General features: G+C 53.2%; 3 protein-coding genes across 5 annotated transcripts; 2 read left to right on the plus strand and 1 right to left on the minus strand.

Moving 5' to 3' along the window:
- Positions 1-100: 100 nt before the first annotated feature.
- LOC100281581 (pectate lyase 12) lies at positions 101-3,943 on the plus strand. 3 transcript variants are annotated; one of them, XM_035966798.1, is made up of 3 exons: positions 101-787; positions 882-2,000; positions 2,094-2,537. In XM_035966798.1, exons 1-3 carry the CDS (start codon positions 144-146, stop codon positions 2,098-2,100), a joined length of 1,770 nt encoding a protein of 589 aa, XP_035822691.1. In that variant the 5' UTR covers positions 101-143; the 3' UTR covers positions 2,101-2,537. The 3 variants fall into 3 exon arrangements, with proteins under 3 accessions (XP_035822691.1, NP_001147972.1, NP_001398760.1); NM_001154500.3 differs by lacking the exon at positions 2,094-2,537 and adding an exon at positions 3,460-3,943 and having other exon boundaries at positions 357-787; NM_001411831.1 differs by lacking the exon at positions 2,094-2,537 and adding an exon at positions 3,460-3,943 and having other exon boundaries at positions 357-787; positions 886-2,000.
- A 411-nt stretch (positions 3,944-4,354) lies between these two features.
- LOC100501457 (RNA-binding (RRM/RBD/RNP motifs) family protein) lies at positions 4,355-8,488 on the minus strand. Its single transcript, NM_001196167.1, has 9 exons — positions 8,256-8,488; positions 7,738-7,786; positions 7,404-7,492; positions 7,238-7,294; positions 7,083-7,145; positions 6,918-6,983; positions 5,910-5,996; positions 5,411-5,504; positions 4,355-5,041 (listed from the first exon to the last, which is right to left on the minus strand). Exons 1-9 carry the CDS (start codon positions 8,358-8,360, stop codon positions 4,572-4,574), a joined length of 1,080 nt encoding a protein of 359 aa, NP_001183096.1. The 5' UTR covers positions 8,361-8,488; the 3' UTR covers positions 4,355-4,571.
- A 4,725-nt stretch (positions 8,489-13,213) lies between these two features.
- Positions 13,214-14,426, plus strand: LOC100501650 (uncharacterized). The gene has a single exon (NM_001196330.1). The coding sequence runs from the start codon at positions 13,287-13,289 to the stop codon at positions 14,049-14,051; it is 765 nt and encodes a 254-aa protein (NP_001183259.1). The 5' UTR covers positions 13,214-13,286; the 3' UTR covers positions 14,052-14,426.
- Positions 14,427-26,707: the final 12,281 nt, after the last annotated feature.

The following is a 26,707-nucleotide window of genomic DNA, read 5'->3' on the forward strand; positions in this document are numbered from 1 at the left end:
GCTACTACATCTTGTAAGTACTTGGTACCATAAATAGTAAACAAATTTAGTCGAATTTTCAATATTGACAAGCTACATGTGTTTCTTCACGGAGGGAGTAATAATCGAGGGGTTATACTTTTCTTAGCTCCACTGAACAAGACATGATAAAAAAATGGGAAACAAGGAATGGATCGCGTCATTCAAGAAAAAGTAGAGAAACAAAAGAAGAAATGCGTCGCAGCCGTCTTGCTCACCCACTTCGCTCAATTTTGCATTTTATCTACCGTTGTGGTGCTAGTATCTCCGTCCCACGCACTCTCCCTTCGGCCCTTCCCTTCACGTCAAGGAAGCAATCTCCCCCAGGTGATTCCAAAACACCTCCCTCCCTTCTCTCTCTCTCTCTCTCTCTCTCTCTCTCTCTCTTCACAAGTTTATCCCTCCCCTCTCTGCTCCTCAGTTCGTTCACCCCCTTTCCCCATTCACACTCGCTCCCATATCCACTGCCCCCATTGCCATTGCTGCCCCCAACCCCAAGCTCCAGATCTCGGTCCCAAGACCTGGAATGGCTGAATCCATGCCCCCACCACTATCCTCACTCCGCTCGCACTCCCCTGCATTGCTATAAATCCCACTGCATCTTGGCTCTGGCCCATCTAATCCGCCAAGGAACCATGGCCCGAGCTCCCAAATCCGCCGGCATTGCCCTCTCCCTCCTGCTGCTGGCAGCCGCCGCCAAAGCCTCGGCCTTTCCTCTCCTCAACTCCTCGCTCCCCGACCCCGCTGCCGTCGTCGCCGACTTGCACAGGTACGCCCCACCCGAGTTCCGTCTGTTTCTAGTTCCTGCTGCTGCGAAGCAAAGGTTTCGCTGACGCTGAATGTGCGATGGCTATCACGGGCAGCAAGGTGGCAACGTCGCGGCGGCGGATGCAGGAGTCCGGCGGCGGCGGCGGCGGCGGCGGCGGCGGGTGCTTGACGGGCAACCCAATCGACGACTGCTGGCGGTGCGCGGGGACGGACTGGCGGCAGGACCGGCAGCGGCTGGCGGACTGCGGCATCGGGTTCGGGCGCAACGCGCTGGGCGGCAAGGGCGGGCCGGTGTACGTGGTGACGGACCCGTCGGACCGCGACCCCGTGAACCCGTCCCCTGGCACGCTCCGGCACGCCGCCATCCAGGAGGGCCCGCTGTGGATCGTGTTCGCGTCGGACATGGCCATCCGGCTGAACGAGGAGCTGCTGGTGAACAGCTACAAGACGATCGACGGGCGCGGCGCGCGCGTGCACGTGGGCGGCGGCGGCGCGTGCATCACGCTGCAGTACGTGTCGAACGTGATCATCCACAACGTGCACGTGCACGACTGCGTGCCGGCGGGGAACGCCGACGTGCGGTCGTCGCCGACGCACTACGGGTGGCGCACGCGGTCGGACGGCGACGGCATCTCGCTGTTCGGCGCGCGGGACGTGTGGGTGGACCACTGCGCGCTGTGGCGGTGCGCGGACGGGCTGGTGGACGCCATCATGGGGTCCACCGCCATCACCGTGTCCAACAGCTACTTCGCGCACCACGACGAGGTGATGCTGCTGGGCGCCAGCGACGCGTACCTGCCCGACTCCGGGATGCAGGTCACCATCGCCTTCAACCGGTTCGGCCCGGGGCTGGTGCAGCGGATGCCCCGCTGCCGACGCGGCTACTTCCACATCGTCAACAACGACTACACGTCGTGGGAGATGTACGCCATCGGCGGCAGCGCCGGCCCCACCATCAACAGCCAGGGCAACCGCTACATCGCGCCGGCCGACCCCAACGCCAAGGAGGTGACGAAGCGGGTGGAGACGGCGGAGGGGCAGTGGGCCGGGTGGAACTGGCGGACGGAGGGCGACATGATGGTGAACGGCGCCTTCTTCGTGCCTTCCGGCGAGGGGATGGAGGACATCTACGGCAAGGCCTCCAGCACCGACCCCAAGTCGTCCGCGCTCGTCGACGTGCTCACGCAGAACGCCGGCGTCCTCGGCGACCCCAGGTACGGAACACGTCAGCCGCGGACGGGTGGACCCCCGCGCGTCTTTCTATATACGCGGCGCTTTTGTTAACTTCCTCCAACGGCCATCCCCAGTTGCTAGTGCTCCGCCGCGCGCCCATCATCGGTCCTTGGTTCTGCTATCTCTGCTCTGGGCGGGAATTTGCCGTTCCGGCTTCCCCTCCTCTTGTGGCTTTCCCTGATCCATTACCAGTCCTGACGAGACGAGACGAGACGAGCCGGTCCAGTGGAACACAATACAAAGGTGGTGCCGCGGCAGACCTGGCAGACGATTAAACTCACTACTAGGAATGTACACTGTACCACGTTAGAACCCCCTACCCACCCACCCAGTTCATTAGTAATAATCTCTATATAGGCGGTGCATTACTAGTTCTGCCGTGGCAGCACCGGATCAAGGCATGTTTGGATTGCTACCTAATTTACTATACTTTGCCTGATTCGAGGAATGTCTGATTCGAGGAATGTCTGCTTGAGTTTGGATGCATACCAATTTCCAGTCTTTGTCCCAGTACTGCATGGAACATCTGACATGAGTTCATGACATTTTTAGTCTTTGTCCCAGTGCGGCGGTAGGCAGTCGTAGTCACTCTGCGTCTCCGCATGCGCGCCACCGGCCGATGGTTTTGTCGCCCGGAAGGATGGCCGGATCCTGCGCTCTTTTGCATATAAACAAACAAACAAATGCCCTTTTCACCTTTTGTCAACTTGTCCCACCCACCCACCCTGCCCTGTCTAGTGTGTGAATGACCTTGTGCTGGTGCTGTGGACCAGCCGACCACCACTTGCCACTTGGGGAGGGTATGTATGGTATGATTGGCTGGGCTGCGATTGCCGCTGAAATAGCAGTAAAGCACCGTCACAACACAACTCGCACAAGACGCGCGCGGTTCATGGAGTCAGACATTCGTATCAGCTGACATCTTGGCTACTCAGATCTGTCATCCGAACAATCAACGGCTCAGCTCAGATCCCATGTAGGGTTACCCCAACCCACATGCTAGAATAGCAAATACCCAACGGGGACGCTGTGCACTATACCGTTTGTTCATCCTTTGCTAAACCAGTTAATCTTGCTGCGGGTCCAGTCGGAACGACAGAATGGTTCACTCCTGCCCCCACCGTCTCCCCCAATGGCAGCGCGTGCATCCTAGTCCGTCCAGCGAAAAGGGAAGCGCCGCGGGCCGCGGCTCCTCCTTCGTCCGTTTCGGTCCATCATCACTCTCCCAGTCCCCAGAGAGTCCCAGCACGTTCCTCGGAATCGAATTCCTATTCCTTTGCGCGCTCGTGACAGCGGTGGTAGATCTGAGCTTCACCGGCACTTCACGCGCAGTCTAAAACCCCATCACGTTCACGCCCAGTCTGCGCTTGCAGATGCTGTTATCGCGGTGTATTTATTTTTTTGTTCTTGAAACGGTGTTGTTGTTTTTTTCTTTGGCAGGAACGACGCCGAAGAAACCGGGTACAGGGGCGTCAACTACGCCGGCGGGAGAACTGGCGGCGGCGGCGGCTACGGATACGGCTACCTCGGGATGGTCTACGCCGGCGGCGGCGACCAGAGATGGAGATCGCACTCGGCGCTGTCACTGGTTTCTTCAGCTATCACCGTCGTTGCGCTCGGATGCTTGCATTTGTTGTAACATGTAGACGTGTGATTCTCAGTTGGAAAAGTTAGCAAGATGGTGGGGAAGATTGTAGCTGGGGTAGCAGTAGGAGGAGCGGGGGTAGGCAGGCAACAGAAACCCTGTGTGAAGTTGCACATGGGTATTGGGTGGGAGGATATTGCCAAGCCAGTCACTGTACTTCTTACAAGGAGAAATGGACGACTCATTCTAACTTTAGAACCTCTGGGCTCTGGTCTCTCTGTGATCTCCATGTCATTATAATTCTGGGAACAGAAAATGTAATGGGAAAGCAACTTTAGCCAACAAAAAAGTGACACAGAAGTAGCGCCGTGCTTGAATCATGATTAGCCACATAACACTAATTCAAGACTTCCAAAACTCACTGCTCCGTCGACTATATAAGAGCCATGGCTTATATAGCAAGGGCATCTAAATGAGATCAGGGCTATATATATTCAAACACAGAATTTATTGTCGCCTAGGTGCTTAAATGGAATATCTTACATGCCCTCTTTGTACCCGCTTGCATCACCGATCATATATAGCAGCGCTGCAGCATCTGGCGCCACCTTTTTACCCGCCAAACAAGTGCATCTAAAAGTTGGCTAAAATTATGACCCAAATAGCTTTGTTTGAAATATCCACCTTCAATAGTTCAGTGGCAACAGAACATGTGCATAGTGATCGTTGTAAACGTATCGGGGCATTAGGGAACACAAAAAATGGGTACGCAACCACAAAAATACATTCATCTTCAACAGAAGAAAAATACATGTTAATCTCGCGTTTGTATCTGTCAGGTGAACTCCAAAATTTCATCTTCACCTAGCGTGGACAAGTTACAGGGAGATATATGAAAGGAACCAGCATCCTTGGTCTACAGTTACAGCTTGCACATTGACCACACGGTACTTTCCTTTGCGTGTGTTTAACCAGATGGTGGTGGAGGCGGTGGCGGCATAGACATGGGAGGCGGGGGCATTCCACCTTGTTGTGATGAGGGTGGGGGTGGGGGTGGCATCCACATATGTGGTGCTGACATACCGGTGGGAGGAGGTGGCGGCCTTACCATGCCAACCGGAGGGGGCATCATATTTGGTGGTGGTGGCCTCATCGGGAGCCTGTACTGGAGTTGAGATGACATGTGGGGAGGCATAGAATGTTGAGCGGGCCAGGCAGGTTGCCCGTGCATCTGCATTGGAGGGGGGAATTGTCCAACAGGTGGTGGTGGTGGTGGTTGTCGAATGTGTTGAATCTGTCCCGGAATTGTGCCATTGCCAAAAGGCCGTGGCACAGGCGGACCACCATTTGGAAGACCTTGGGTCGGCGGACCACTTGCAAACATTGTGTGTGGCCTATTCTTCTGAGATCCTGGATTGTTTGATGCCAGCAGTCGCTCTGTCAATGGAAAACAACATATTAGATCGTTGTGAGTGTAAAAATATTGAAGAAGGACCGTTAGGATGTAAAAGGACAATTCAGTTGAAGAATTTTTATAAGTATCCTGTTTTTAAGAGCTAAAACAACTTCTTCGTGAACTAGCTCCTGTTTGGCAGAGCTTGAGCTCAATTCTTTTTAAGCTGAGCCAAGCAGATCTCAAGACTAAGAATGGAAATTTCACTTGTGTACGCGGGCGTGTGTATGTAAAATACGGTTTGCTTGGAGACTCTGGATTAGGATGAAATATAAATATTGAGTGAACTGAAGAGTAACCCATGTGCTGGTTGCCAGTGAATCAACTGGATCAATGTCATCAAAACACATTACCTGCTGGTGTGCCATGGCGCTCTCCTTTTGTGTCTTTCTTGTAAGCATAAGAGACAGTGATTGGCCGGTTGCACAAATGTTGGTTGTTCATGGCCTGAAAAATACAGCACAGAAAGAAGCATGAAACAAAAGCCAGACAACCAAAATCACTAAGGGCCTGTTCCTTGTAGTGCCACTCCATGTGGATTGTAGTGGATTGAGTGGGTTTGAATCCCCTATCAAATCAAAATCCTTCTTAACTTCTTTTAATCCCCTCCAATCCATATGGGATGGGAATAACCGAACAAGGCCTAAAAGGTCAGACCCAGTGCTGGAGGCTCCCACATGAGTTGGGTCTGAGGAGGGATAAAGCAAGGAAAACCTTGTCCCGCAAATACGGAAAAGCTGATTCGAACCTAAGACCTGGTGACTCAATGAGATAGCTCTCATCACTGAACCAGGCCTGCCCTTGAATCATTGCAAATTGGAATACAAGAAATCATTGTGATGATTACATTACCTCTATTGCTTGATCAGATGACTCGAAGGATTCATAGCTCACAAAGCCAAAGCCTCTAGAATTTCCAGTTTCAGGGTCTCGCATTATCTTTGACAAAAGAAAAAGATTAATAAACTACTGCAGGTGACAACTATGCTTCAGAAAATAACAGACACTGCATACACATGAGGTGTTACTCCTAAAACCATCTCTAATTTTATAACAGATACATACATCTTACAAGACGACTGATTAGATGAGTTTATCTTAGAACATGCACACATGGAGTTGTGCCCAGAATACCCCAAAAGATCTATGAGCAATATCAAACAGGATAATGGTTACCATGATTTTAGCTCATATAATCTCTCAGCTATTATTGTATTTTGTACAAACGAAAGCAGATAGAGCTATCAACTGATAAGCGCTTCATAATTTGAAATCGACTAAACACCATTACACACAAGTTCAAGTGACACAAGACCTTGAAAGTAATTGAATCATGAAATGTAAGTATAGTGAGTTCAGTTTATCCTAAACTACCACATGTATTTTGGTTTAGGAGTTTATATAATACCGCTGCTCGTAAATCAGATATTATATTCGCCTGTTCAGCTGTTAGATCATTAGCAGAAAAGAGAAAATGTTAGGGCCCCTAAGGTAGGTTAGATAGAGATAAGGCTAGTTTGGGATAAGATTAGAATTAGAGATAAGATTAGATCTAGTGCTCAGAGGTCAAGTAACCCTCTCTATATAAGGAGAAGGATTGTATTGTATCAATTGAAGGTAAGCAAGAGATTAGGAGGAAATCCCTTCTCCCTTGCCAGCCGTGGGTAAAGCCCTACGGCCGGCCTCCCCAGCGCCCCTAACCCTAGCCGTCGCCCTCTAACCCTCGCAGCCCCATCTAGCGATCAGTACTCGCGATCCTAGGAACCACATAACATCAGCCCCAAACGCTGACCATAACAGAAAACAACAAATCAATATAACTTGGCATGATTCATGAAGATAAAAGTTGTCGTGCGTCACCTTAGGATTAGTCACAATCACTCCAAATGCACTGAAGGTATCATAAAGGAGCTTTTCATCAACATCCTGTTAACAATGCAAACATGAAAATATACTCAGTATTCAGATGGATTGATTCAAATGAATTGAAGAGCTGATAATAAAGAGTAGGATTTAGGCCTTCACCGGATCAAGATTGCCAATAAACAGATTTGCTCCAACGTCCAAGCTCTTCTTATCCTGTGAAGCCTGCAATATGAAAACATAATTATGTTATGTTCAAACGATACTTGTTTTTTCAAAGCCACAATGATAAAATACTAAAGGTGACGTGAAAATACCTTGTTTACTCTTATGGGCTTCCCATATAGTTTGATCATGTTCAAAATCTTAATGGCCTGTGGAAAGCAAACAATTTAGATAAAAGGGTAACTAAATATGGATGGGGCAATCAACCAGAGGAAATATAAAAGGTAAACAATGACTTTGCAAATATAATAGACTTACATAATCTGCATCTTCCTCACTCCTGAATTCTACAAATCCATATCCCTGGTGTAAATTTGTAACTCTGTCTTTTGGGACATACACATTAACTACAAATGGAAGAATAGTGATTCTGTTAATAAAAGTAAAAAGGAATGTATTTGTTTTATATCTAAAAAAACATCAATAACATAATAATATAGACAATCAAAAACCAAAGAAAAAAGAATAAAAAATGCTGAAAGGCAATTATTCAACAAAACGCACAAATGCTGTTATAGGACAAGAAAAAAGTGCTACATACAGCAAAACTCTCATCTCACTACAGAAAAATATATTTAAAAAGTCCACTTACCAACAGGGCCTGCTTGGACAAATAATTCCCATAGAAGCTCCTCGGAAACCTATTAGATATGGTCATATGGAAGAACTGTCAGCACAGATACTGAAGAAACAATGTATGACCATATACTACAGGATGTTCATTGTTTACTATACAGGAGAAGGAGCAAAGATGTGCTCCGCCAGGAGAATTACTATGTGCGTATGAATCTGAAGGGCTAAACAGCAATGTTCATCCCAACCTAACAATAGCAGTACACTTTACGTATAGTTTAAGATGTAATGTACTTTAACAACAACGATTGTAACATTACCACCTAGCAAAAACACGCACAGTTTTCACAGCAACCATTCAATCTGCCGCCACTCGCGCTGTCCTTGCAATATCGTTGCGCCGCCGCCACTGTACCTTCGATTAAGGAGCAGCGACTTACTCACCCGTTCACGCAAGTAATTCTGTGCTTCGGGGATATCTTATTAAGGGCGTGGATCTAAGGGCCGAAATAGCGAGGGGTTTTGTGGAACCCTAACCTGAGGGTCGAGGTTGCCGACGTAGGTGGTGGCGTCCTGGTTGCGCTCCGCCGAGTGCTGCCCGAGCAGGTTCGCGCCCACGCCCGGCGCTATGCGGATCGTCATGGCTGACTTGCTGGCCCCTCCGTCGCCGCTGCAAGGCGCGGCGGGGTCACTGGACGGCAGCGGAGAGCTGTGGACGGGACGCGGAGCGACGCGGCGGTGCTGAGGAGAGGTTTTGGTTGAGGTTCTCGGGTCGGGCCAGAGTGCCAGACCGCCAGAGTCCCTTGCTTACTGGCCCAGTTCCACGTCGAGGCTGTGCAGAGAAAGGCGGTAAGCGATTTCGGGCCAGGCTGTTAACACCGTGGTCCATGGGCCTTCCAAATGTTTAAGCTTTCTTCTGAAATGCAGGGATTCCAGGGAAATCATGCAGTACAGGGATCAATTCATTTTTACAAGAAAAATTGTAGGAAACAGAGAAAAAAAATCCGTATTTCAAAGGGAGCCGTAAAGACGAACCTCAAAAGATGTTCATGGTTTCAGCGTTGGCTACGTTCCTACTTTCCATTGATGTGACCCAACTACCGTCTACTATAAAGTTGTTCATGGTTTGCAGCCATCTTCATAAACACATTGAACCCAATGCAGTTCCTGATTTACCAGGCCTTTTGTCCTTGATGCTACACTCGCCTCCCATCAAACGTTCATCTGGTCAAGGTTACGCCCAGCGCCCTCAGCGCAAGGAAGAATGCAACCACAGCTATGGCCACTGCTACGCGCCTACGCCGCACGCCAGGCCTTCTCCAAATCCTGAGGATGCTGGTACATCAGCCATGGATGCAGCAGCGTCCACTCCCTATGATGCTATCCGTATGGATTGCCTGGCTAGTTCCGACAAGAACCATTTTGCCCCACAATAGCGCATTTATTGTACTGTCAGCTTACGACAAGTTCTGAATGCTTGTGACCCTTTTTTGTTATTATTAGGCCAACGAGTGAATTAAACAATGGCCAATGGGAGAGTCCAGAACTTTTGGGTACTGAGTACTGACTGTGTGAATGCGTGATGGGTAGGTAAGTTGATCACCCTTCACGACCGGAATCATGGACTTAGTCGGGGGATACTTAACTCGTTTTCTGATCCCTGAAAATATCCAGGGCAATGATACATAGAGAGGGTCCTTGGTGATCATTGAGATTGGGGACGAATAAATCTTAAATGCCGTTTGGTTTACAAAATTTAATGTAAATAGTAACGATAATTATTCACACTTGATTATCAGCGATAACAAATTTAAATATGATAATATTAATTTTCTAGTGTAGTATTTTATTATAATTGGACTTAAACAAACATATAGTTTAACGTTATCGGTTACTGAACGGACCAATAATTCAGCTGTCTAAATCAGTATATGTGCATGCGGAGAAAACAACATGCAACTGTTGTTGGTGGTGCTCCGTGTGGACATCTCCAATTATTGTGGGAAAGGGTTAAAAAAACTCAGAACCGAGTGCTTCTATTTTGTTAGATTAGAACGAACTGGCCCGTCTAGTTTGAAGATGACAGCTCTGGATACTATTCGTTCCAGTAATCTTCTAAACAATTTAAACCGACTTGGATCTTGTGACGCTTCTAAGAATACTAGAACATAAAAGCGCCCTTACGGGCGTCCTACCAGAACACAAAAAATTAAGAAATGTTTATAACAATGCAAACAATTATCCCTAAAAATTGTAATGACCTTTTGTACACCATACTTGCCATGATCTGCAGTTAGATTTAAAAGACTTGAATGAATAAAAACGACGTGTCTGAGGATTTGTACTTCTCAAGACGAATCATTCTCAATTATCATTCAGCTATGATGCCCATTTGTGGTTTGCTTTATAGGTCAATATATGTTCTGCTTGTAATCGACTTTTCCTGATATATAGCCGTGTTAGCCTATTTTTGATGAATGGTAATTGCTTCTGAAAATGAACCAGCAGCACACATATAATATTAGTTAATATGAGTTTCTTTCCTTCAAGTAGAGAGCTTGGCGATTTCAAGGCATTCCCCAGGTTCGATTGCAGGTTTTGCAACAACGGTTGTCCCTAGACATTGGGGATGCACAAAGGTAGCAGAATCAATGGCTGCACCTGTAAATTGGAACAAAGATGATGATCATCATTTGTACTCAGTGTAATGAATGTTCTATTCGTGAGTAGTACCCGTAAATGATAAATACATAGCCCCTGATCTTCTCCACATATATCTTGCACTCGGGGCACCTTGCCACTTGCTCTCTTGTTCAACCTTCCTCGGCAGTAGGTCCTCTCTGCCCTGCTCATCCTTCCTCGGTCGTTGGAACTTGAACTCTGCGCAAGCGACACCAGTGTGTCATGGAACCTTACACTGGGCACAGAACATCCGGCAGCAGTGTGGGCACTCCACATTTGCTATCAATGCCTCACCATGCTCAGGATCATCATCCACAGAGCAAAGCATTCCGTCAAGGGGCAGTAGAATCTGAGTGAACCCAATGACGAGTCACAGAGTGGAAGGCATCTTGTAGGGGTTTCAGTAGAACCATTTTATTCTTGATCTCCTGCTAATATGCCAACCCATCAACATACATGTGACTCAAATCTTTGTAAAGAAAATTGATAACCCACCAAAGACATATGAATCTCGACCAAGCGACTTAGATTGTAGCATTTCATCGCCAACATGAAGAAAATGGTACTCCCTAGAAGTACACATAAATACATAATGATACAGAAAGGAGAAACCCATTACAAATGCTAAGTTATTGGTCAATGCATGAAAAGGTTGTGACATATAGTACAGTGATATTAAGAAAAAAATACACAATGAGCGGAATATGGAAGTGCTGGAAGCTAAAAAAACAAATCGGGTTAGCTCATAATACAATGTGCCTCTGAAGGAGTTTAGCTAAGACTCATAATATTTTTAGTTTTGTGTCCCAATATCTACAAATACAAATATCCTAGCAAAAGTGGTCTCATGTTGACTTATCCAGACGAAATGATGTGCAATTTATATTGGAAAATACAACCATTTAGTGATTCCGTATGTAGAGATTCTATCTTAGTTTCAGGGGCACATTGTTAAATTTTATTTGCGGGGGCAGTCAATATAAATGTACAAGCAAAGGAAACTGAGTTCTAAGCTTATATGCCATCAATTCTACTAAACCGATGCCATCTTGTGAAACAACTATATATCGTATCCGTGTTGAAGCTGTTGTGTACTATGTACAAAGAGTAATTCCATGAAATTGGTAAGCTGTTTTTAAAGAACATGAAATAGGTAATCTTAAGGTAGCAACTCAGTGCTCAGATGAGTACTCCAAATGAATAAGTGATGTCATTCTGAAAATGGCACTCCTAGAAATATGACCATCTGCACAGTACATGTCAGGAACATCATATCAAGGCCAAGAGTACCAACTTTAGGCATGTAATTCCTCATTATTTTGTATCTTCCCCACAAGCCGATGATTGTTTCTGTCAGGTCTTACACAAAATAGTAACAACCATTGCTTAACGCATATCTGAACAATGAGTTATCAGTCATTTCCCCCAAAGTGCTCAACACATTATCAGTCATTTTCGGCAGCACAGTCAGTTCACCACAGCATATCAGGTTGAGTCTCTCAAGGGAGGTGAGGTGCTGCATCACGTCAGGCAGCTGCTTCAGATTGTCCCAGCGACTAATCTGTAGAGAGACAGGGACGTAAGTTTGGTTTGTCGACTCTGGGAGGTTGTCAATTAATGGGGTCGCCATGATGCTCAGCCATCGTAAAGAGCGCAGTTCGCCAAGCTAGTCAGGCAGCTTGCCAAGGGCCTGACAACCCATTATAGACAACTGCTACATGGATGTGATGTTAGGTTTTGAAGGATCTCAAGCAATTCTGCCATGTCATTGCAGCACTCAATGTGCAAGATCTCCAGTTCAGCGCAGTGCCGCAGGTACCCCCAACTCGATGATGAGCCTGGCAGCCGTAGTTTCTTGAGACGAAGGGCTGCTGAATCTGAATGCACGTTGCAGGACGACGATGGCTCATCGGCAGATAGAGGAAGCCGATGGGAAAAACTGCTTGGGGATAACAGCTGCTCATTGCTGTCTTCAAAAGACAATGTAATCAATGAAGGTGGGAAGTAGGGCTTCACATTCAGTTTTGGGCAGCCTGTTATACATAGCTCAGACAGGACAGGAAAACAGCACCCATGAATTTTAGAACCATTTGTTGTAGTCCACAGCTCCTCTAAATTAGCCATTCTGAGCAGGTTCAGGGACTTGAGCGAACCAAACACCAAAAGTCCTCGTATATACTTCAAGTTTGGAAATCCTTCTAGTGTCATATCCGTTAGAGAAAGCAACTGACATATGCTGGTTTGCTTTATCAGTTTATCTGCACAACAAGAATCATTTTGCATCATCCAGTGTGGCAAACAGAGGCCTCTATAACCGCAGATTCTCATGTTCTTAATTTGTGATGGTGGTTCAAGAGCACCAAGCACACCCTGGTCTTGTTCCGCATCTGATACTAACTCTTCCTTGGTTTGACTTGAAGACCAATCCAACTCCAAACTCCATATATTATTCTTCTGCTTCAACATGGCCTTTTCTGCCTCACTTGGATCCCTTAGATTTTTAAGGTTGCTAATTTCCACATGACCAGTTATCATATCAAGATTTTCAAGCTCTGAGATACTTGCATCATCTTCACCACACCCAACAGCAAACCGGCCTATATGTTGTGCTGTTCAAATCTAGAATCCCATCCTGAGCCTCACTGAGCACATTGGCAAAAAAATCAATAGTGCTAGACAAACATCACATATCCACATAAGTAGGTGTCATTAAAAGAATTCATGTGAAAAAAGACAATATTAAAAAATAATTGTTATGAAACAACGTAATAAAAATGGTATATCAAATAAGCACTGCATGGATTATTGTAGATGCTGCAATACTGAAAGGATAAATACTTCTCATTAGTAGAGGAGCGGAAAATAACAGGAATATAAAAGAATTTAATGATACAAATTGGATCAAGCTTGTTAGCTAGTAAAGATCTGACATTGGATCAGTGGAACAGAGTGGCCATGAGAGACGACGGCAGCAACCAAGAAACACTGCTAAGTTATTCCAAGTTGGCGATCCACAAGCTGCTGCTACTGAAAAGAAAGCATTTTGCGCTTTTGCTTCTGATTGGGCTCACCGGTTCATTCGGTGCCGTCAGCTCCAGCGAGGTCGTAACAACATTCGTCTGTGTCTTCATCCTGGCCGTTCTAGTTCCATTCTGCTTCCTGCTCCAAGTGGCCAGATTCGAGACTTGTTTCCTTGGACATAATAAAGGAGCGAGAGGCGAGGACGATGCAAGCAGACGGGTCAAATGCAGTCCGCCGCGTGAGTCATCGACCTGGTTCGCCGCGTCTGCAGCGGTGCATCATATGACGGGCAACCAGAGCCTGCTTCTGACCGGCGGCCACGGCAATGGCAACAACGGTGAGGGCGCCGTCGTCCACCAGGTGGTCAATGGAAGAGAGCTGCCGCTGCGAGTCCGCGGAAGCGGGTCGGTGCGCACGGAGCGCATCGTCCTCGACGACGTGTGGTACGTCCCTGGTCTGGATTTGAACCTGGTGTCCACCGGCCAGCTCGTCAGGCAGGGTTGCGCCGTCACCCTCGGCCCCGGCCCCGGCGGCTGCCGCATCACCAGGGCAGGCGCCCTGGTCGGGTCCGCGCGTTTCACCGAGGCGAGCAACTTCCAGCTGGACTTCCTCAACCTCGCTGATCCCTAATAGCGCTGCTTCAGTTTGTTTCAACGAATACGAGTCAGTCGAAGCCGCAGAAGCCTCGGACGCCAGCGCACTGCGCTCGCTAGCGCTCGCCGTGGACACGACCGGCTAGCTCCACCTGAGATGGTACCTATGGCCACCCTTATGTCCCGCCGCCTTCTCGGCCACCTTGAGGGCCACCAGCGACTTGACCCACTTGCTCGACCACGGCGGTGGAGACGGAGGGGATCTGGCGAGCATGTGTGTGCGTTGGGGGGGAGACTTGATTCCGAGCGGCGATGAGGCCGACTCCGTCGAGCGGCGGCGGCGCAGGGACGAGGAGCAGTGGATTCGTGCAGGGGAGTTGCCCTATCGCTCGCGAGGTGCAGTGGATCGATCGGATATGGGGGAGCGGACGCAGACGCGAATGGCTCAAAGATCGATCGGATATGGGGGAGCGGACGCAGACGCGAATGGCTCAAAGAATTGAAGAAATATCTCGGGTCCGTGAATGGGCAGTTGAGCACGCGTCAGCAAGCCGAACTCTCCGGACGCGTGAAGCGCGGGGAGCGTCCCGAACTCCAACGTCTTTTAACAAGAAGTAATTTGGATCACCTTCTCGTGGGAAGCACTCGGTTTACCGTGAAGACTAAAGTGAAGATCGAAGATCGAAATCATTTGATCACCTTCTCGTTATGCTCAAAAGACGAGGTACGCTGGACCATTTCTACGAAGACCCAAGATGAGACACAAAGGTCCGGTTTGTTTCTTATAGATTATATAATCTGGATTATTTGCTCTAGATTAAATAAGCTAGGTGTTGCTGTTTGTTAGCTTAGATTATTTGGACTCGGCTTATTATTCATATGCATACAAATACAACACTACCCTTAGCCATTTTACTTGTTTGGTGGATGAGAACGCCTATGGACAGGTGGATAGCAATTGAAAGTAATTTTAATCAACTTGTCATGGGTAGTGGGTCTTCCATAAAAAATAAAAAATAAGCTGAAATAAGCACCATTTGATAAGCTTATAGGATTATCATAATCTCAAGTGCTAGATTATATAATCTTATCAGATAAGTTGCTTGTTTGTTTTCTCACTAGCTTATTTACATTGAATTATATAATCTACATAGATTATAATCCCAAACAAACAGGGCCAAAGTCACTTCTTTTTCTCTGAAGAGCAAATGAAGGCTTAAGACTTAGAAGATGTTTGTTTGGGATTATAATCTATCTATATTATTTAATTCAACAAATTTTGAACAAATGCCCCCTTACCAAGCTTTCTTTATGAAGACTTCGTTTTATAAGTTAGGCAAAGACATAGTATGATCTTCGCCCAGAAGCAGAGCTTTGCCTTTGAAGATTGATTGTTGATAAGAACTAAAGGCTAATAGAGAGAACAAATGACCAATTGCCCTTGTGCGGATGAACAATTGTAATCTAACAAGTTAGGGTAATTTTGACTTTGTATAAATAATCGCGAAGGCAAGAACCTATATTAATACCTCCTGACATGTATTGTTCATGAAGATAAAATCAATATCCAATTGCATTAACTATTATGGTTCTGTTGTTTGAGTGAATATGTTCGCCAACTTTGACGTCCATTGTTTATGTGTACTCGCTAACACTCACGACTACGAGCGCAATATCTAGACCACAATAGCTAGACCCACGAAGAAAATGACACCTACTACAAGTGAAAATGACTTACCCACACTAATGAAAACCAAGGCTTCATCCAAATAGAGCTAAACCAAAACAAATTTGAAGAACAAATGTTCAAAAAATTGCACGACCAACTACAAGCTAAGGAGAAAGAACTCAAAAATTGCCAAACAAGAGCAAGATAAAATTTACTAAAGCAAAAAAATCAAGGAGGCCAAAGCCACTCTATGGCGCTTAAAGGAAGAAATCCACAATATTATCCAAGATGATATACATGTCGATGACCCAAGTTCTGCAATGAAAGCTTCGCCACAAAGAAGCTCCCAATGATCATTCATTTCTATTGATCCAACCTCACTGCTATCAACAAACTTACGGCTAGCACAATGATCTCTAGGCTACAAATACATTCTTCCAACTTATTATGTCTAGTCTACCACGAGACAATTTTTGATGAGCTTCGAGGCAATAGTCATGTCGGCGTTTCGAGACAGGGGGGGTCCCTAAGCCGACGAGTGAGTGTGCTGCGTGCCCCAGCCCAGATGGGTCGAGCGCGTGGGCGAGCACGAAGGGGGGAGAGGCGAGGCGGCCGGAGCCGAGCGTGAGAGAGGTGGAAGTCCCGCGGCCTTCGTGTTCGTCCCGCGCCCAGGTCAGGTGCGCTTGCAGTAGGGGGGTTACAAGCGTCCACGCGGGTGAGGGAAGCGAGCGGCCCCAAGAGAGCGCCTGTCCCGTCCTCGGTCCCGCGCGGCCAACCTTCTCTGAGAAGGCCCTGGTCCTTCCTTTTATAGTCGTAAGGAGAGGACCCAGGTGTACAATGGGGATGTAGCTGAGTGCTACGTGTCTAGCGGAGGGAGAGCTAGTGCCCTAGGTACATGCCGATGTGGCAGCCGGAGAGATCTGGGCATCCTGCTGGCGTGATGTCGTGGCTATCGGAGGTGCGGCGGGGCCTGATGGAGGGACAGCTGTTGGAGCGGTCGAGTCCCTGCTGACGTTGTCCTGCTGCCGTAAGAGAGCTGGGGGCCGCCGTCGTCATAGAGCTCGTGGAGCGCCATCATTGCCCCTCTGGCGGAGCTGGCCGGACGAGACGCCGGTCTTGTTCTCCGTGACCCGAGTCGATTCGGGGTAGGGTGATGATGACGTTTCCTGTTGACGTGGCGGTCTGTGCTCTAGGCAGGGCGACGTGGGGTTTCCTCCGAAGCCGAGGTTGAGTCTTGCCTTCAGTTGCCGTGGCCGAGCCCGAGCCAGGGGGTCGGGCGAGGCGGAAGTCGTCCGGCCGAGGCCAGGGCGGAGTCCGAGCCCTGGGGTCGGGCGAGGCGGAGTTTTGTCGTCTTCCGGGTCTTAGCCTGAGTCCGAGCCCTGGGGTCGGGCGGAGCGGAGTTCGCCGTCTTCCGGGTCTTAGCCCGAGTCCGAGCCCTGGGGTCGGGCGGAGCGGAGTTCGCCGTCTTCCGGGTCTTAGCCCGAGTCCGAGCCCTGGGGTCGGGCGGAGCGGAGTTCGCCGTCTTCCGGGTCTTAGCCCGAGTCCGAGCCCTGGGGTCGGGCGGAGCGGAGTTCGCCGTCTTCCGGGTCTTAGCCCGAGTCCGAGCCCTGGGGTCGGGCGGAGCGGAGTTCGCCGTCTTCCGGGTCTTAGCCCGAGTCCGAGCCCTGGGGTCGGGCGGAGCGGAGTTCGCCGTCTTCCGGGTCTTAGCCCGAGTCCGAGCCCTGGGGTCGGGCGGAGCGGAGTTCGCCGTGGCGCCTTTGGCAAGGCCTAGTTGCCTGTCAGACTCACTCTGTCGAGTGGCACTGCAGTCGGAGTGGTGCAGGCGGCGCTGTCCTTCTGTCAGACTGGCCAGTGGAGCGGTGGAGTGACGGCGGTCACCTCGGCTCTGCCGGGGGCGCGTGTCAGGATAGAGGTGTCAGGCCACCTTTGCGTTAAATGCCCCTGCAATTTGGTCAGTCGGTGTGGTGATTTAGTCAAGGTTGCTTCTGAGCGAAGCCAAGGCCTTGGGCAAGCCGGTGATGTGTCCGCCATAAAAAGGGGGCCTCGGGCGAGACGGAAGTCTCTCGAGGTCGGCTGCCTTCGGCCGAGGCTAGGCTCGGGTGAAGCGTGATCGAGTCACTCGTGTGGACTGATCCCTGACTTAATCGTGCCCATCAGGCCTTTGCAGCTTTATGCTGATGGGGGTTACCAGCTGAGAATTAGGCGTCTTGAGGGTACCCCTAATTATGGTCCCCGACAGTAGCCCCCGAGCCTCGAAGGGAGTGTTAGCACTCGCTTGGAGGCTTTTGTCGCACTTTTTTGCAAGGGGACCAGCCTTTCTCGGTTGCATTTCGTTCCGGTGGGTGCGCGCGAGCGCACCCGCCGGGTGTAGCCCCCGAGGCCTCGGAGGAGTGGTTACACTCCTTCGAGGTCTTAATGCTTCGCTTTACGCTTCGGCTGGTCTGGTCGTTCCCTCATGCGAACTGGCCGTAGCCCGGGTGCACGGTCGGGGCCCAAGCTCTCGGGCTGGTATGTTGACGCTGTCAACGATTTGGCCGGAGCCGGTTTATGCGAGAGCAGCCCCCGAGCCTCTGCACAGGGCGAGAGGACGATCAGGGACAGACTCGGCTTTTTACATACGCCCCTACGTCGCCTTTCCGCAAGGAGGAGGGGGGGAGTGCGCCATGTTACCCTCGATGGGCACCGAACATGGTGTCTCCGGTGAGCTGCAAGTGGGTAATCCGAGTGGACGTCCGTGCCCCGTTCGTTGGGGGTCGGCTAGGGGCCCAGAGGCACGCCCAAAAGTACCTGCGGGTGACTTGCCGGACCCGGTCCCCTGGCGACGGGGTCCGAGGGCTCGATGCCTCCCTCCGATGGGATTCCGTTACAAGATCGTTCCCGCTGGTCTCGGATATGTCCTAGGGTACCTCGGGAGCGCAGCCCGAGCCTCGGTTATGTATCGAACGTACCCCTGGTCATCCCTCGCTCGGTGTCTGAGGCGATTGTGAACCCTTCGGGGGCCAGCCTTCGAACCCCTGATCAGTAATGGGCGCGGAGCCCGAGTAGCCTGAGGCGGCCATGGAGCCCTTCGGGGGGCTGGCCTTCGAACCCCTGACCAGTAGTGGGTGTCGGGCCCACGCGATCTGAGGCGGCTGTTGAACCCTCGGGGGGCCAGCCTTCGAACCCCTGATCAGTAATGGGGGGCGCGGAGCCCGGTTCCTTCGCGGAGAAGGATCCCTCTCGGGGTATCCCCCTTCCCCGGTCCCTGTTGCAAGAGATAGAGAAAGAGGAAAACGGAAAAGGATACGAAATCAGACGACGTGGCGTACCTTTTCTGACGCGGTTATTAAGGCGAAGGTGAAGCGTCGCGCGCTCCTCCCGCCAGAAGCGCCGCGTGTCCCGCCGCGGAGTTAATGCGACGGGGCGAGTGGTTGGCGGGGCGGCCGTTGCGCGTAGGTGATCCGTTCGAGGAACGGGTCACGGGTGCACCGTCTTCACGCCGTGAGAGGAGGCTCTCTTGCTGTCTCAGGATGGGACGTGAGCCTGGCTGACGACGTGACCGCTGCGCCTGCCCGCCTGCCACCGCTATTACTGCCGGCCCACTTTCGGTCGCTTTGACCGACGCGCCAGTCTGGCGCTGTTGGGTCGCCTCGAGTCGTGGCATAGGCTTCGCAACCGAAGAGGCGCGACGGTGGCACAAGTGGCGGTGCGGTTGCGTGCATGCAGCAACTGGCGTGCCAGTTGCTCGACGCGTGGGCCTGAGCCCCAGGCTGGCGTGTCAGAAGTTGGAGAAGCGCATCCATCTGGCGCGGTTGCATGCCGCCTGCATGGCTGCTTGCCCCTTCTGCCCGTTGGTCTGGGCGGAAATGGGGGGTCGCCTGTAACCGCTGGACGGTCGTGCGCACCATGCGCGGCGGTTTGGCTTCTTCTGCCCTGAGCCGGCTTTCATGACATGCGGGACCCAGCCCCCGAGTCGCAGGGGAGGGCCTTGGAGCGTGTTGGAGAAGACTCGGCCCGCGGCGCCTGGGGGCGCACGTAGGGGGAGTTGCCTTTAAAAGGAGGGAGGCTCCTTTCGTAAGGCGACCATGTCTTCTTCCTCCCTTAAGCGCCGGGTCTTCCCGTCTTCCAAGCCCCCGGATGGGGGATATCCGCCGCCTTTCCGCCTCCTCGTTGGAGGAACGCAACTCCATGGGAGTTGGTACCTCTCAGCCATCGTTCGGCTTCAAGGATTTTCATCAGCCGGCCCGGCCGTACCCCCATGCCGACGATCACCCACTGAACGACGGCGGGCGTCGTCACCTCCAGCGTGTCGGAGTTGTCGGCCGGGCTTCCGGCGGCCCCTCCTGTCGGAGGGTGGACGCCGCAGCGCGTGCATAGGAGGACCACCCAGGATTCCGCGCGCCTTTAGGGCGGCGTTCGTGTTCTGGGGTGGTCCTGCTTTTGCACTGGGACGGCGGCCTTGTGCAGTGGCCGGCGCCCCCACTCGTCCGGGAGGATTTGAGTGGGGATCTGCCGGGGGGCTGGTGCCCCCTGCCATCGGCGCCGGTGCGGAGGCGGCTCGAGAAGTCCTCGTCACCGACGGGATCACTGCCACCGCCCGCGCCCCGGGCCACCGCGCCGGCGTGCTTGTCCTCGCCCCTCGAGCGTCGGCGGGGGCAGGGACAAGACCGCAGCAGCGCCGACCCACTGTTGCCGCAGTCAGGACGGGCGGCGGCGAGCCAGCCATCGGTCTTCTGTGGCTCCGCAGGCCTTCCCCATGGAGTGGGGTCGTTCGTACCTGCGGAGGGGGGAACCGGAGTTCCGTTGGTAGTGGCATCTCGTATGCCAGTGAGTTCGTTCATTGTGGCTGTCGAGGCCTGAACGTGTATGTAATTTTGGCACGGAGCCGTGTTTTTTCCTCATTTCCGAGCACTAAGTCTCGCCTGTTTTATTATCTGAACCGCTTTACCAAGCATGAGTTGCCCCGTGTCAAGGTGACGGGTGAGGTATCCGTATCCCGGAGGCGTAGGAATCCCTCGGCCCGTTCGGCCTTGTTACGTGAGGCTCTTCTAGCTTAGTTGAAGGGACCCCTCGGCCGCCCTTTGGTGGATCGAGGCCGGGGGTAGCGATATCAGTATGAACAGAGGCGGAGTTGGCTCGAGAATGGGGAACCTGGTTGGCCGGAGCCTAGCCGTGTCGCCCGTCAGCGGTGCCGACGCCCAAGTCGGTCAGTCGAGGCCTCGGATCGGGCTAGCGCCCTTGGAAGCCGGTTGCCCGAGGCCCCAGGGGTAACCGGTTGAGCCGCCTGCTCGGGCCGGATTCCCGGAGGTGCCCCTGGACCTCGGCGCCGCCCGAGGCTGGGTCGGGCTTTGTTGTAGACGTCGTCGATGCCGAGGGTGCTACGGCTCCCCTCGGCGTGAAGACCCGAGCCTGCAGGATCAGATCGTCTTGTAGCGTGTGTTTTCTGCGGCCGCCGAGGCCAGAAGAACACGCCCTCGCCGCGCTTGCGAAGCTGCGTCCTTTTTTCCTCTTGTTTCGAGCATCTGGACTCTGTCGGTAATAGGGATGTTTGTGTGAGCGAGAGTTGCTTTTCGCGGAAGGGACGAGTGAGGTATCCGTATCCCAGAGGCGTGGGAATCCCTCGGCTCGGTCGGCCTTGCCGCTTACGCGTACTTTCACCCGTCCATGAGGCCCTGTCCCCGATTTAGTCGAGAAAGCTTGAAGGACTGCTTCGGCAGGAGAGCTTCCGAACGTGATGACTCGTTCGGTCCACGGAGTCGCTTTATCCGAGCGCAAGTTACTTATCGCAGAAGGGGACGAGTGAGGTATCCGTATCCCGGAGGCGTAGGAGTCCCTCGGCTCGGTCAGCCTTGGCTGCTTACGTGTACCTCGTCGTTTCCAGGATCCGCTTTCCAAAGTAGTCAAGAAGCACGGAAGAAATCCTGCTAAAAAGAGGTCCTTTTTCGAGGAAAAAATTCGACGCAGAGGGGGTCTCCCCCCTTTTAGCCCCCGAGGGAGGGTCGGGCTTTGCCGAGGCTAGGCCGACCCTTCCTTGACAACTAAACTTTGCGTAGGTGCGAGGTATGTGAACAACTTGAAAACATCTTAAGGGTAGAAGCGACGTAGCTGTTTGATGTTCCAAGCGTTGCCGTAGATCTCGCCTTGATTGTTGGCCAGCTTGTATGTTCCGGGCTTCAGAACTTTGGCGATGACGAACGGCCCTTCCCAGGGGGGCGTGAGCTTGTGCCTCCCTCGGGCGTCTTGTCGCAGCCGAAGCACCAGGTCGCCCACCTGGAGTTCTCGGGACCGGACCCCTCGGGCGTGGTAACGTCGCAGGGACTGTTGGTACCGCGCCGAGTGTAGTAAGGCCCTGTCCCGAGCTTCCTCCAACTGGCCTAGCGATTCCTCTCGGCTGGCTTGGTTGCTTTGCTCGGTGTAGGCCCTCGCCCTTGGGGAGCCGTATTCCAGGTCAGTGGGCAGGATAGCTTCAGCCCCGTAGACCAGGAAAAACGGCGTGAAGCCCGTGGCACGACTCGGCGTCGTCCTTAGGCTCCAGACCACCGAGGGGAGTTCCTTCATCCATCGCCTGCCGAACTGGTTGAGGTCGTTGTAGATCCGAGGCTTGAGCCCTTGTAGAATCATGCCGTTGGCACGCTCTACTTGCCCATTCGACATGGGATGAGCCACGGCGGCCCAGTCCACCCGGATATGGTGATCCTCGCAAAAATCCAAGAATTTTCTGCCGGTGAACTGGGTGCCATTGTCGGTGATGATGGAGTTCGGGACCCCGAAGCGATGGATGATGTTGGTGAAGAATGCCACCGCCTGCTCGGACCTGATGCTGTTCAGAGGTCGGACCTCGATCCACTTGGAGAATTTGTCGATGGCGACCAGCAGGTGCGTGTAGCCCCCGGGCGCCTCTTGCAAGGGATCGACGAGGTCCAGACCCCATACAGCGAAGGGCCAGGTGATGGGTATTGTCTGCAGAGCCTGAGCGGGCAGGTGTGTCCGCTTCGCGTAGAATTGGCACCCTTCGCAGGTGCGGACAATTCTAGTGGCGTCAGCCACCGCCGTTGGCCAGTAGAAGCCTTGCCGGAAAGCATTTCCAACAAGGGCTCGGGGTGCTGCGTGGTGGCCGCAAGCCCCCGAGTGTACTTCTTGCAGCAGTTCCCGACCTTCGGCGATGGAGATGCATCGCTGGAGGATGCCCGAGGGGCTGCGATGGTAGAGCTCCTCTTCGTCGCCCAGCAAGACGAATGACTTGGCGCGTCGCGCTACCCGCCGAGCCTCGACTTGGTCGAGGGGTAGCTCTCCTCGACGGAGATATTGCAGGTACGGGGCCTGCCAATCCTGGTCTGGCGTGGCCCCGCTCTGCCCTTCCTCGACGTTCAATGCCCCGCCCTCGGGGGCCGAGAGTACCTCGGGCTGGGCCGAGGGTGCCTCGGGCTGAGCCGAGGGTACCTCGGGCTGAGCCGAGGGTACCTCGGGCTGAGCCGAGGGTACCTCGGGCTGAGCCGAGGATACCTCGGGCTCGGGCGCGTCGTCGAGCTTGACGGAGGGTTGATGCAGATTCCGGGAGAAGACGTCCGGGGGGACTGTCGTTCGCCCCGAGGCTATCTTCGCCAGCTCGTCTGCGGTTTCGTTGTAGCGCCGAGCGATATGGTTGAGCTCGAGCCCGAAGAACTTGTCTTCCAGGCGCCGAACCTCGTCGCAGTAGGCCTCCATCTTCGGGTCGCGGCAGTGGGAGTTCTTCATGACTTGGTCGATGACGAGCTGCGAATCACCGCGGGCGTCGAGGCGTCTGACCCCTAGCTCGATGGCGATCCGCAATCCGTTGACCAGAGCTTCGTACTCGGCCACATTGTTGGACGCCGGGAAGTGGAGGCGCAGCACGTAGCGCAAGTGCTTTCCGAGGGGCGAGATGAAGAGCAGGCCCGCACCGGCCCCCGTCTTCATCAGCGACCCGTCGAAAAACATGGTCCAGAGCTCCGGTTGGATCGGAGTCGTTGGTAGTTGGGTGTCGACCCATTCAGCCACGAAATCCGCCAACACTTGGGACTTGATGGCCTTCCGAGGGGCGAACGAGATCGTTTCGCCCATGATCTCCACTGCCCACTTTGCGATCCTGCCCGAGGCCTCTCGGCACTGGATGATCTCCCCCAGGGGGAAGGATGACACCACAGTCACCGGATGGGACTCGAAGTAGTGTCGTAGCTTCCGCCTCGTCAGGATCACAGCATACAGCAGCTTTTGAACTTGTGGGTAGCGGATCTTAGTCTCGGACAGCACTTCGCTGATGAAGTAAACCGGCCTCTGAACGGGCAATGTATGCCCTTCCTCCTGCCTTTCGACCACAATCGCGGCGCTAACCACCTGAGTGGTCGCGGCGACGTAGACCAAGAGGGTTTCTCCGTCCGCCGGCGGCACCAAGACTGGCGCCTTTGTAAGGAGCGCCTTTAGGTTGCCGAGGGCTTCCTCGGCCTCAGGGGTCCAAACGAAACACTCGGCTTTCCTTAAAAGGCGGTACAGGGGCAGACCTCTTTCGCCGAGGCGTGAGATGAAGCGGCTCAGGGCCGCGAGGCATCCCATGACCCTCTGTACCCCTTTTAAGTCCTTGATGGGCCCCATGCTGGTGATGGCCGCGATCTTCTCCGGGTTGGCCTCGATGCCTCGCTCAGAGACGATGAACCCTAGGAGCATGCCTCGGGGCACCCCGAAGACACACTTCTCAGGATTAAGCTTGACTCCTTTCGCCTTGAGACACCGGAATGTCACTTCAAGGTCGGAGAGGAGGTTGGGAGCCTTCCGTGTCTTGACTACGATGTCATCGACGTAGGCCTCGACTGTGCGACCGATGTGTTCGCCGAACACGTGGTTCATGCACCGCTGGTACGTCGCGCCTGCATTCCTCAGGCCGAACGGCATGGTGACGTAGCAGTACATGCCGAACGGCGTGATGAAAGAAGTCGCGAGCTGGTCGGACTCTTTCATCCGGATCTGGTGATACCCCGAGTAGGCATCGAGGAAGGACAGGGTTTCGCACCCAGCAGTGGAATCCACGATTTGGTCGATGCGAGGCAGAGGGTAGGGAACCTTCGGACATGCTTTGTTGAGACCAGTGTAGTCTACACACATCCGCCATTTCCCCCCTTTCTTCCTCACAAGCACAGGGTTGGCAAGCCATTCGGGATGGAATACCTCTTTGATGAACCCTGCCGCCATTAGCTTGTGGATCTCTTCGCCAATCGCTCTGTGCTTCTCCTCGTCGAATCGGCGCAGAGGCTGTCTGACGGGTCGGGCTCCGGCCCGAATATCCAGCGAGTGCTCGGCGACATCCCTCGGTATGCCGGGCATGTCCGAGGGACTCCACGCAAAGACGTCGGCGTTTGCGCGGAGAAAGTCGACGAGCACTGCTTCCTATTTGGGGTCGAGCCCGGAACCGATCCGGATCTGCTTGGTGGTGTCGCCGTTGGGGTCGAGGGGGACGGCCTTGACCGTCTCCGCTGGCTCGAAGTTGCCGGCATGGCGCTTCACGTCTGGGACCTCCTTGGAGAGGTTCTCCAGGTCGGCGATGAGGGCCTCGGACTCGGCGAGGGCCTCGGCGTACTCCACGCACTCCACGTCGCATTCGAACGCGTGTTTGTACGTGGGGCCGACGGTGATGACCCCGTTGGGGCCCGGCATCTTGAGCTTCAGGTAGGTGTAGTTGGGGACGGCCATGAACTTCGCGTAGCATGGCCTCCCTAACACGGCGTGGTAGGTTCCTCGGAACCCGACCACTTCGAACGTCAGGGTCTCCCTTCGGAAGTTGGAGGGTGTCCCGAAGCAGACTGGGAGGTCGAGTCGCCCGAGGGGCTGGACGCGCTTCCCAGGGATGATCCCGTGGAAGGGCGCAGCGCCTGCTCGGACGGTGGACGGATCGACGCGCAGGAGCTTGAGGGTCTCGGCGTAGATGATGTTGAGGCAGCTGCCCCCGTCCATCAGGACCTTGGTGAGCCTGACATCGCCGACAACGGGGTCGACGACGAGCGGGTATTTCCCCGGGCTCGGCACATGGTCGGGGTGATCGGCTCGGTCGAAAGTGATGGGCTTGTCGGACCAGTCTAGGTAGACTGGCGCCGCCACCTTCACCGAGCAGACCTCCCGGCGCTCTTGCTTGCGGTGCCGAGCCGAGGCATTCGCCGCATGCCCTCCGTAGATCATGAAGCAGTCGCGGACCTCGGGGAACCCCCATGCTGGGTGTTCTTCGTTCTTGTTGTCGTCGTGGGCCCTGCCACCCTCGGCGGGTGGCCCGGCCCTGTGGAAATGACGCCGAAGCATAACACACTCCTCGAGGGTGTGCTTGACGGGCCCCTGATGGTAGGGGCACGGCTCCTTGAGCATCTTGTCGAAGAGGTTTGCACCTCCGGGGGGCTTCCGAGGGTTCTTATACTCGGCGGCGGCGACAAGGTCCGCGTCTGCGGCGTCGCGTTTCGATTGCGACTTCTTCTTGCCTTTCTTCTTGGCGCCGCGCGGAGCAGACGTCTCGGGAGCTTCTTCCGACGGGCGGCCCTGGGGCTGCTTGTCCTTTCGGAAGATAGCCTCGACCGCCTCCTGGCCGGAGGCGAACTTGGTGGCGATGTCCATCAGCTCGCTCGCCCTGGTGGGGGTTTTGCGACCCAGCTTGCTCACCAGGTCGCGGCAAGTGGTGCCGGCGAGGAACGCGCCGATGACATCCGAGTCGGTGATGTTGGGCAGCTCGGTGCGCTGCTTCGAGAATCGCCGGATGTAGTCCCGGAGCGACTCCCCCGGCTGTTGCCGGCAGCTTCGAAGGTCCCAGGAATTCCCGGGGCGCACGTATGTGCCCTGGAAATTGCCAGCGAAGGCTTGGACCAAGTCGTCCCAGTTGGAAATCTGCCCTGGAGGCAGGTGCTCCAACCAGGCACGAGCAGTGTCGGAGAGGAACAGGGGGAGGTTGCGGATGATGAGGTTGTCGTCGTCCGTTCCACCCAGTTGGCAGGCAAGGCGGTAGTCCGCGAGCCACAGCTCCGGCCTCGTTTCCCCCGAGTACTTTACGATAGTAGTCG

Source organism: Zea mays, chromosome 1 (genome assembly GCF_902167145.1).
Source record: "Zea mays cultivar B73 chromosome 1, Zm-B73-REFERENCE-NAM-5.0, whole genome shotgun sequence".
Lineage (NCBI taxonomy): Eukaryota > Viridiplantae > Streptophyta > Magnoliopsida > Poales > Poaceae > Zea > Zea mays.